At 53.0% G+C, this 10,027-nt stretch overlaps 2 protein-coding genes across 4 annotated transcripts; one reads left to right on the top strand and one right to left on the bottom strand.

Annotated features, from left to right (window-relative positions):
- Positions 1 to 140: 140 nt before the first annotated feature.
- On the top strand, positions 141 to 8,229 carry TWNK (twinkle mtDNA helicase). Of its 3 annotated transcripts, none has more exons than XM_082425439.1 (6): positions 141 to 363; positions 1,148 to 1,308; positions 4,985 to 5,225; positions 5,361 to 5,468; positions 5,773 to 5,914; positions 6,995 to 8,229. In XM_082425439.1, exons 3-6 carry the CDS (start codon positions 5,104 to 5,106, stop codon positions 7,313 to 7,315), a joined length of 693 nt encoding a protein of 230 aa, XP_082281565.1. In that variant the 5' UTR covers positions 141 to 363; positions 1,148 to 1,308; positions 4,985 to 5,103; the 3' UTR covers positions 7,316 to 8,229. The 3 variants fall into 3 exon arrangements, 2 of the variants coding, with proteins under 2 accessions (XP_082281565.1, XP_082281564.1); XR_014253546.1 differs by lacking the exons at positions 141 to 363; positions 1,148 to 1,308 and adding exons at positions 2,915 to 4,791; positions 6,664 to 6,846 and having other exon boundaries at positions 6,995 to 7,116; XM_082425438.1 differs by lacking the exons at positions 141 to 363; positions 1,148 to 1,308 and adding an exon at positions 2,920 to 4,791.
- MRPL43 (mitochondrial ribosomal protein L43) lies at positions 1,666 to 2,888 on the bottom strand. The gene is made up of 3 exons (XM_082425452.1): positions 2,697 to 2,888; positions 2,499 to 2,605; positions 1,666 to 2,385 (listed from the first exon to the last, which is right to left on the bottom strand). Exons 1-3 carry the CDS (start codon positions 2,825 to 2,827, stop codon positions 2,159 to 2,161), a joined length of 465 nt encoding a protein of 154 aa, XP_082281578.1. The 5' UTR covers positions 2,828 to 2,888; the 3' UTR covers positions 1,666 to 2,158.
- Positions 8,230 to 10,027: the final 1,798 nt, after the last annotated feature.

The raw sequence follows: 10,027 nt of genomic DNA, 5'->3' as shown, positions 1-10,027 counted from the left end.
TCGTCTGCTCAAACCCTTCTTCTTTCTCCCAGGCAGGGCTCTGCAGGTCCAGATGGCCTCAATGTCACCACCCTCTGCATGGCCCTATGTGCTGGATGGTCCTGAAAACAGACAAGACCTCTGCCAGCCACCAGAGCCACCTGAGCCCTGTGTACATTCACCTGTGCACGCAGAAGAATGTCTATCAGCTGGGCTGCAGGGCCCACACCCCCACTTCCTGGTGCATTCTTGTTTCGTCCCTTCTTCTGGACTTTGGGTACCCTCCCAATTGCCACATCCCATCCTACCTAGTCCTCTCCTGCAGTCCCAGCCCCATGTGATGACCTCTTTGGCAAGAGCTTGCGAACAGGCCAGCCTGGGGAGGTAAGACTACTGCATCATTCCCTCTTCTCCCTTAATGTGCAACCCTTGTAAGTCAGCCTCCTTACCCCCTTAGTCACTCTCAAGAGTGACAGAGACAGTTCCAGGCATGGTCTTCCTCATGCACATGTGCTTACATTTCCACTCACATGCACCTTCTGAGCCTCCCCTTGCTGCTTTGGACCTGTGTCTGTTGGGTTTGGTCCATGAACATTTCAGAGGGAGAGCTCTCTCCCATTTAGCTGTCCTCACAGACACTTCCTTAGGACGGGTGACCAACACTGCACTCAATGAGCCAGCCTCCCTTTTGGGGACCAAACATTTGCTACCCCTAGACCAGAGCAGGGGGAGAAGAGATCTGATGTCTCACCTGGCACATGAAGCCCGTTCTTGGAACTATGCAAAGGAAAGAGGCTGGGAGTTTGGATGCTTGGCTCCCACCCCTGTCCTACCTCACCGGGGCACTTTCAGGGTCCAGGGGCCTCTGAAGTCTCCAGGCCCATATGGGACAATCAAAACCTGACTGAGCTCCCCCATTCCCCTTGGGTGAGGATGACTGTTATTTTTGTAGCTGAGAACGTGGAGTCCCACGGATTTTTACTGCCCTTCACCCAACCTCTCCCCCCTCTACCCCACAATGAATGTATTTATTGTAAACCGGCTACCATTCTTTAGGAATGCCCCCGCTCACGACCCAGGGAGGCGGGAGAGGCATGTGACAGAGTGGGGAGGCTGGGCTCAGTTCCTCCCCCCACTGTTGGTTAATAAATACCCTCTTTCCCCACAGCTATGAGTGGTCTGCTTGGTCTAGACTGGTCTTCTCCTGATCACCAGGGGACAGGCTTCTGAGCCTATGGTAAAGGTGCTACAGGGTTGGCTTTGCTTCCCATAAAACCATTTGCAGAGGAAATTGGGATCCTCAGCTTCCTTCCTGACTGTCCTGGGCAGGTACAGTCCTTTTTTAAAGGCTCTCACTATTTATTGATCATGGTGATAAAGGGATGACAAACAAAATTACGACAGTTCAAGAATTCATACAACAGTTTCTAGGTTTTTACCTCCTGGCTCTTTTTCTCACCATCTCCCCCCGTCCCTCACCTCATTTTTAGCTAAGCCTAGAAGATGCTGCCTATTTATCAGCTGGCCTGAGAATCACTCTCTCCAAGGGTCAAGCAAGCCTAGATTAATCACATGGCCTTTGATACCACACCATTCTGAAGAGTTATTATTCATTTTGCTTCTGGCTTTAAGACAAAAAATGGCATTATAGTTTAAATATGCACATATTTTGAAGTAGACTTCAAGTGTGACCTTGACAAGTTTATTAACATCAGTTTTCTAATCTACACACAAACATTCACAGATATAAAGGGCCTAGCCCAATGCCATGCTCACAGCAGGGTATAAGGTACTAGCTCTCTCTTGGTCAATGGCTGCAAAAACAGGACATAAGGGATTCTTCAGAAGCCAGCTTAAATCCTCCCACTGTGATTTGAGATCACTATTATCAATTTGGATTTAAGAAATGAAGATCCAGTAAAATCTGAAGACTCTCGGGTTTCAGAGATGTCAGCTGGATCAGAATTAGGAGACTCACAGTCACTGCCCCTCACAGTGGACATCAAAAAGAAACAGGCAGCTCTTCTTTATCCTAAGCAAAAGCTTTGGCGTCAGCTTCCCCTTTGGTGGGCTCCATCTGTCTCCCGTGAACCAAACCAGAAGGAAGAAGCACCTCTACTGGGGTCAGTCCAAACCCGGGGACTGGAGTAGGTGGAGCAACTCTTCACTGTGTTAGCCGCTAGGCTGGGGCAGGATCCTGGACCTCTCGAGGGCGCAGCCCGCCCAGCGTTGTCGGTTTGTTGGTGAACGGATGCCACTGGCCCTGGATGCTAGGGCTGTCCGTGTGGAAGGGCTTGCGGATGCGGATCACGTCCAAGCCCGACTGGTCCGCCAGCTTCTGCACCAGCGTGGCGATCTCCTCGACCGACTTGCAGTGGATGCTCTCCTCGCGCACAGACCCGTTAACTGGCCGAAGGGAGGTGGGGATAAGAGGAAGCGGGTCAGGGGTCACACGAGCGGCAGGCAAGCGGGCCGAGCCCCACGACGCCTCCCTCCAGCCCTCGTCCGGCCCCACTCACGGTATTCGGCCACTACTCTGGGCACGCAGCACGGCCGCGGGTTCACGTATATTACGACCCCGGGGTTCCTGCGGGCGAAGTCGGTCACCTCCCGTTCTACGAACTCCCTGAGGGACCGGAGAAGGGTGAGCAAGGTGACCCCCTGACCCGGGGCAACCTCGGCCTGGAGTCGCACCTCCGCGCCCTTCCCCGGCTCACCTGGCGCCGCGGGACGAGGGCGCGTCACGGCTGAGGCTAAAACTGAGACGCTGCAGCTGCTGCACGTAGCGACCCAGCCCGTTGTGCAGGACACTGGTCAGGAAGCGGCTCGCGCTCCCGCGCGCCGTCATGGCCGCAGCTCCGAAGCCGTCGAGCCCGGCCTCGCGGTGTGGGGGCGGGACTAACCCGAGGCTTCCTCTTCCGGGAACACTGGCGCCGCGGCAGTTTTGTTTCCGAGGTTGTGGCTAGTGGCGCGAGTGACCCATGTTGCAGGCGACAGGGGCAAGACGAGAGTGGTGACTCGGGCCCGGGGTCAGGAGCGGCGGAGCTCCTAGCAGTGGAACCGAGAAAGCCACGCGGCGGTGGCGCGGCGGGCGTCCCTCTGAGCGCGGAGCTCGGCGGGAGCGAAGGAGTGGCGCTCAGGTTGCCTGATGTCCCCTTGAGTGAAGGAGCGGCGGAGCGGTCCTCTAGCAGGGGACCCAGAGGAGAGGGACTACGGAAGGGACGCAGGCGGCCGCAGAGATGAGGACGACGAGGAGGGGCAGTGGAGGGGCGGTAGTGGCGAGGAGATGATCGAGAAAAACCGCATCGGCGAGGGGCGGCGCGGAGGGGAGGCGGCGGGGGGAGCAGCTGTGGAGGACCTCAGAGGTAGGGAACCGGCCAAAGGGACGCGGACGTGAAAGGGCCGTGTCCTCTGGCATAGATGTGAAGTGGCAATGTAGAGGGGCTGAAGAGGATTCAGAGGGAGAAGAGAGCTGCGTGCAGGATCCTTAAGGTCTGACCTAGTATTGAAGGCACCCGAACCGGGCACCTAAGGCATTTCAAGCAGTGACTTCCCCCGCTTGACTAGGAATGTGGGTCCTCCTCCGAAGTGGGTACCCCCTCCGTATCCTGCTGCCACTGCGTGGGCCGTGGATGGGGTGGAGGGTCCTGCCACGAAGCTTGGCCCTGGGCCCTCCTCGCAGACGGTACAGGAAGGAGGCTCTCGCCGCCTTGGAGGTACCAGTGTTGCCTGTAACTGCAACTGAAATCCGGCAATATTTGCGGGCCCATGGGATCCCCTTCCAGGATGGGCACAGCTGCGTGCGGGCACCTAGTCCCTTTGTGGGGGCCTCGAAGCTCAAGGACGAGACTGGTGCTGCCACTTCCTTCAGCCTCTTCATTGACAAGACCACAGGTCGCTTTCTCTGCATGACCAGCCTAGCAGAGGGGAGCTGGGAAGACTTCCAGGCCAGCGTGGAGGGGCAAGGGGATGGGGCCCGAGAAGGGGTCCTGCTTAGTGAGGCCCCAGAAGCTGAGGACAGTGAGGAGGTCCAGAGGATCTGGGACCGAGCCGTACCTCTCTGGGAGCTGCCTGAACCAGAGGAGGCCCAGCTAGCTCGCGTGATGTTTGGCCTCACCAAAGTGACAGATGACACACTCAAGCGTTTCAGTGTGCGCTATCTGCGGCCTGCTCGCAGCCTTGTCTTTCCTTGGTTCTCCCCTGGAGGTTTGGCATTACGAGGCCTGAAGCTACTAGGGGCCAAAGGCCAGGGTGACAGAGTGCACTATGTGGAGACCACCATTCCCCAGCCTGGTGCCTTCCACAACCTGTTTGGGTTACCACTGATCAGTCGTCGAGATGTTGAGGTGGTGCTGACGAGTCGTGAGCTGGACAGCCTGGCCTTGAGCCAGTCCACAGGGCTGCCCACCCTTGCCCTACCCCGAGGGACAGCCTGCTTACCCCCTGCCTTGCTTCCTTACCTCGAACAGTTCCGACGCATTGTGCTCTGGCTGGGGGATGACCTTCGGTCCTGGGAAGCTGCCAAGTTGTTCGCCCGAAAACTGAACCCCAAACGATGCTCCTTGGTGCGGCCTGGGGACCAGCAGCCCTCTCCCCTGGAGGCTCTGAACCAAGGCTTAAATCTTTCTCGTATTCTGCGTACTGCCCTGCCTGCCTGGCACAAGTCTATCGTGTCTTTCCGGCAGCTTCGGGAGGAGGTGCTAGGAGAACTATCAAATGTGGAGCAGGCAGCTGGCGTTCGCTGGAGCCGCTTCCCCGACCTCAATCGTCTCTTGAAGGGACATCGGAAGGGCGAGCTGACAGTCTTCACAGGTGACCCTTTGGGAAATCACTGCTTGGGCAGGTTTGGGGGCAGAGGGTCAGATGACTGAAGCATGTGGGTTTGGGCTACAGTAAATGTTGAAGAGGCGCCTTCCCCTCCCAACTTTGAAGGCTCCGTGCGTGTCTTGGTTTCAAGGGTAGGGCTTTACTCCTCACCCGGGTCTGTGTTCAACCCCCCATGCAGGGCCGACAGGCAGTGGAAAGACAACATTCATCAGTGAATATGCCCTGGATTTGTGTACCCAGGGAGTGAACACGCTATGGGGTAGCTTTGAGATCAGCAACGTGAGACTAGCCCGGGTCATGCTGACACAGTTCGCTGTGGGGCGACTGGAAGAGCAACTGGACAAATATGACGAGTGGGCCGACCGCTTTGAGGACCTGCCCCTCTATTTCATGACTTTTCATGGGCAACAGAGCATCAGGTGAGATTCCCAGGCCTGGAGCTTTCAAAGAATAGGAGGGTGGGAGAACAGACTCGCAGCAGAGTTTTCTGACTGCCATGGTCTGGAGATTACTTGTAACTGACTCTTGAATTCATTGTCTCTTCCTCTTCCCAGGACTGTAATAGACACAATGCAACATGCAGTCTACGTGTATGACATTTGTCATGTGGTTATCGACAATCTGCAGTTCATGATGGGTCATGAGCAGCTGTCCACAGACAGGTGACATCCTCCTCTTGTCTAGCTGTAACCCACTTAAACACACATCTTCTCAGGCAGCTGGCCTTTGGGCAGACACACTGTACTCTTGCTTCCTGACATATGTGCAGGAACATACCATCCCATATGTATTTCTGTCTTTGTAGAGGTGTGGGCTGTGGCAGTGGGAAGTATGGACAGGGACTTCAGTGTGAGTCCTTGGGTAGAGGGAAGTAGAGTGAGGTTGTGGTGGTTTGTGGGGAGATGTGAACGAATCAGGAGTATGTGTTCTTGTCCTTCTGTGTCTGGTAACCTCTTTGTTGGGTAGGATTGCAGCTCAAGACTATATCATCGGGGCTTTTCGGAAGTTTGCCACAGACAGTAGCTGCCATGTGACACTGGTCATTCACCCCCGGAAGGAAGATGATGATAAAGAACTACAGACAGCATCCATTTTTGGCTCAGCCAAAGTAAGTGGGCTTTAGAGGAGCTCAAGCTATGGAAAGTAGAGGGGGCAGGTGTGACCAGGGACAGCCCTCATTCGGCCTTAAATCATCTTGACTGTCCATCTGGAACAGGCAGGAGGCAGCTTGCCTCTGGGGCCATGACATGAGGAACACATGTGCTAGAATACAAAGGCTGATAATGGTTAGTCCTTTGCCCTCCTTGCCCTCCAGGAACTCACATATTCTGTGGGGAAAAGAGGGAGACAGTGAGGGACTTCCCTGGCGGTCCGGTGGTTAAGACTCCGTGCTTCCAATGCAGGGGGTGCGGGTTCGATCCCTGGTCAGGGAACTTAGATAGGATACGCCACGTGGCACAGCCAAAAAAAAAACGGGGAAAAAAGGAGACAGTGATTACAACTCAGTATGATAAGAGCTATGATAGGCAGCACAGGTATTGGGAGAAAAGAGAAAAGGCATCTGAGTCAGCCTGGGGGGAGACTTCCTAGAAGACGTGTCAACAGAGGTTGGGTTGGGTTTTGTCAGACAATAGGTGTTAAATAAGCAAATAAGTGGGGGGCCTTCTGGGCAGCGGGACCAGCCGGATCCTGGAGCTTCCAGTGGTACACTGAGTGCCTATTACACGCCAGGCCTGGGCTGGGCACGGGGAATACAGGGCAAGGAACACAAACTATGTGCCACAATGGAACAGACATGGAACTGGGGAAGAGAATAACACAGAAGTGGAAAGATGGTAGTGCCTTTTTTATTTACAGGGATCAAGAATGGTCTCTCTGATGAAGTGTAACATTTAGACCAGGACCTAAATGATAAGGAACTCGGGTTGAGTGAGCTGTGGAGCCAGAAGTGTTAGCAGCAGAGGGAACAGCGTGTACACAATCTGGGACAGCAAAAGGGTTGTCAGGGAACTAAAAGACTCAAGTGGCCCCAGCATTCTGGTCAGTAGTTCAAAGAGCTTTGGTGATGGGGGAAGTACTTTTCCCTTCCCCCATTCTTGCTATTCCTCCCTGCACCTTCAACCTGCCTTTGTACTTCTCTTATATGTCTTCTCACTGCTTCTTCCTCCTTCTGCCCCTTTTCCCCCAGGCAAGCCAGGAAGCGGACAATGTTCTGATCCTGCAGGACAGGAGGCTGGTAACTGGGCCAGGGAAACGGTATCTACAGGTGTCCAAGAACCGCTTTGATGGAGACGTAGGTGTCTTCCCACTTGAATTCAACAAGAGCTCTCTCACCTTCTCCATACCACCAAAGAGCAAGGCCCGGCTCAAGAAGATCAAGGATGACAATGGGCTAGTGGCCAAAAAGCCCTCTTCTGGCAAAAAGGGGGCTGTGCCCCAGATCTCTGAGACTCACTCTGACCAGGTCCCCAACCCCAACAAGCCAGACCTCTCCAAGCCTTCAAGGTGAAGGCATTGCAGAGCTGGACGCTGAAACGAGCCTGCCAGGACAGGCTGGGGTAGAGACTCTTTCTTAGTCCTCTGCTAGGGCTGCCTCTGTCCTGTAGTTGTGAGCTATGGGCCCTTCTCAATCTGAGGGGCCTAGCCTAGGGCAGGGTTTCATTGCAAGAGAATTCAATTTAGCAAATATTTGAGAACCTACTGTGTGCCAGGTTTTGTTCTACATCCTGCGAATATAGCATTGACAAAACAGATGAGGTCCCTGCTTCCACAGAACCTGTAATGTGGTAGAAGAGACAAGATAAGCAATGAACAAATACATACAAAACATAGTTTTAGATAGTGAAAAATGCTCTAAAGGAAAAAGCAGTACAGTAATGTGATAATGCTTACAGGCTAGTTTAGATTATGATCTGAAAAGGTGTCTCTGAGCAGAGGACATTTGAGCTGGGGCCTCTGAAGAACTAGGATTGAGCCATGTGAACATCTGGCAAAAGGAATCCAGGCAGAGGGAAAAGTAAATACAGAGGCCCTGAGGTGGGAATGAGCAAGTTGAGGTAAAAGCAGTGGGGTCAGGCCCCCTGAACCTGGAGGGGAATAGGGCACTTCTTGCCAAAACTCCAGCCCAGGCTTTCAGAGCCAAGGGGTGACATGGTGGATACCAATCTCCTCTGCTCCCCAATCTGGAGCCTACCCTGAGGTGGTGCTTACTACCATTGGATCTAGGTGCTCAGCCCTTATAATACCAGGGACAGCCACAAAGGTGGAAGCCTGGAAGAGAGCCATGGAAGGGAGCTGTGAGCCCAGGGTGCCTGCCACCTAGACACTCATTCCATGGTATGCTGCCTTGGACTGCTGGAGTGGCTGCAATCATGACTTTTTGTAGAGCCTTTTCCAGTTTTACTGAAAAAAGTTTCCATTGCCTTTGTTTCTGTGCTTTTTCTTATTTGACCACTAGGTGTCACCCCAGTCTTTAACTGGATTTTCCTCTCACTTTGACTTGGGAGCAGATAGGTCCCCTCCCCCACCCTGTCTGAGCTGCGCACTCCCAAGAAAGCAGGGGTATTAAATGGTCTTCATGCATGCACACCCTTATATCTCTTTGTGGCCTAGGGAAGACTGGATGGTGCTTCTTTATCTCTGTCTTCCCTGAGGATCTCCATGTGATCCCTGGCAGAGGTGTGGGTCACTGGGCCCCATGCCTAAGGCTTTGCCTGACCAGCTGTCCCTCTGTGACATGAGCCACTCACTGACCTCTCATCGTGGACCCAAGCTCAGCATATTCTTATCTGGCCACCCCCCAGTACATTTCCCTCCTCTTGTACCCTCTCAGCTTTTCTCTTATGTTAGTGTGTGTCAGAACTGGGGCTCTTGTTTAAAAATGCAGAACCTATTTTTTTAACATCTTTATTGGAGTATAATTGCTTTACAATGGTGTGTTAGTTTCTGCTGTATGACAAAGTGAATCAGCTATATGTATACATATATCCCCATATCTCCCTCTTGCATCTCCCTCCCACCCTCCCTATCGCACCCCTCTACATGGTCACAAAGCACCGAGCTGATCTCCCTGTGCTATGTGGCTGCTTCCCACTAGCTAGCTATTTTACATTTGGTAGTGTATGTGTGTCCATGCCACTCTCTCACTTTGTTCCAGCTTACCCTTCCCCCTCCCTGTGTCCTCAGGTCCATTCTCTACGTCTGCATCTTTATTCCTGTCCTGCCCCTAGGTTCTTCAGAACCTTTTTTTTTTTTTTAGATTCCATATATATGTGTTAGCATACGGTATTTGTTTTTCTCTTTCTGACTTACTTCACTCTGTATGACAGTCTGTAGGTCCATCCACCTCACTACAAATAACTCTTATTTCATTTCTTTTTATGGCTGAAGGAATCGTCATTTTTAAGAAACCCTGCCAGAGATTGTAAGATAACTTACCCAGAGACCTGTCAGAAATATTGCTAAGGGACTTACCTGGTGGTCCAGTGGCTAAGGCTCTGGTGCTTCCAATGCAGGGGGCCCGGGTTCAATCCCTGGTGAGGGAACTAGATCCCACATGCCGCAATTAAAAAAAAGAGATCCCACCTGCTGCAACTAAGACCCGGTGCAGCCAAATAAATATTTTAAAAAAGAAAGAAAGAAATCTGCTTCTAATGAAAAAAAATTTTTTAAAGAAATATTGCTAAATGGTGACACTTTCCCATCTCACTTTCTCTGATATCCTAAAGTCTGTTTCCCTTTAGATTTGCCTGCAAGCGTGATGAGAACGCAAGATGTTCTAAGGGGGCTGGGGAGAAGCCTTTTGTAAAGGGTGGTGGGGCCAGTGGGGTTCCTGCTTCCTGAAAGCAGGGCTGCTTTATCAAGGTTTCCCTGTCAACCTAAGAGGGGGCTCTGGAACCCTGTGGAATGGTCTGGGGTCTCTGGTCTGTGGTGTGTGAAAACTGTGGCTACAGTTGTCTCCTGAAACACCCTGGAGCAAAGCTGTTCTCTGGGGGGAGGGAGGGGGGACCTCCTCCAGGGCCTCCCTTCTTGGGGGTCTCTCCCAGACTGGCTGGAGCCAGGCCTCCTAATCCTGCAGTAATCATTCCCAGCCGCTGGCTGGTCTAGGCCTCATCCAGGGTCTATAACGTTGAACATCAGCCATGCCTTCCAGAGGCACACCACCAGGTCAGTCCTACCTATAAGGATGTGGGTTCCATATTCTGGTCTCCCTAGGATGCCT

The sequence above is a fragment of the Balaenoptera physalus genome (assembly GCF_965194825.1).
Source record: "Balaenoptera physalus genome assembly, chromosome: 14".
NCBI classification, from domain to species: domain Eukaryota; kingdom Metazoa; phylum Chordata; class Mammalia; order Artiodactyla; family Balaenopteridae; genus Balaenoptera; species Balaenoptera physalus.
This window is presented reverse-complemented; position numbering and strand designations above follow the sequence as displayed.

Bases quoted from the DNA above. Each gene is read 5' to 3' on its own strand.
- MRPL43 (XM_082425452.1), bottom strand. From the start codon at position 2,827: ATGACGGCGCGCGGGAGCGCGAGCCGCTTCCTGACCAGTGTCCTGCAC. The intron at 2,606-2,696 runs GTGAGCCGGGGA...CCGGTCCCTCAG, and splicing joins CCCTCGTCCCGCGGCGCCAG to GGAGTTCGTAGAACGGGAGG. The intron at 2,386-2,498 runs GTGAGTGGGGCC...CCCTTCGGCCAG, and splicing joins CAGAGTAGTGGCCGAATACC to TTAACGGGTCTGTGCGCGAG.
- TWNK (XM_082425438.1), top strand. From the start codon at position 3,549: ATGTGGGTCCTCCTCCGAAGTGGGTACCCCCTCCGTATCCTGCTGCCA. The intron at 4,792-4,984 runs GTGACCCTTTGG...CCCCCCATGCAG, and splicing joins CGAGCTGACAGTCTTCACAG to GGCCGACAGGCAGTGGAAAG. The intron at 5,469-5,772 runs GTGACATCCTCC...TTTGTTGGGTAG, and splicing joins GAGCAGCTGTCCACAGACAG to GATTGCAGCTCAAGACTATA.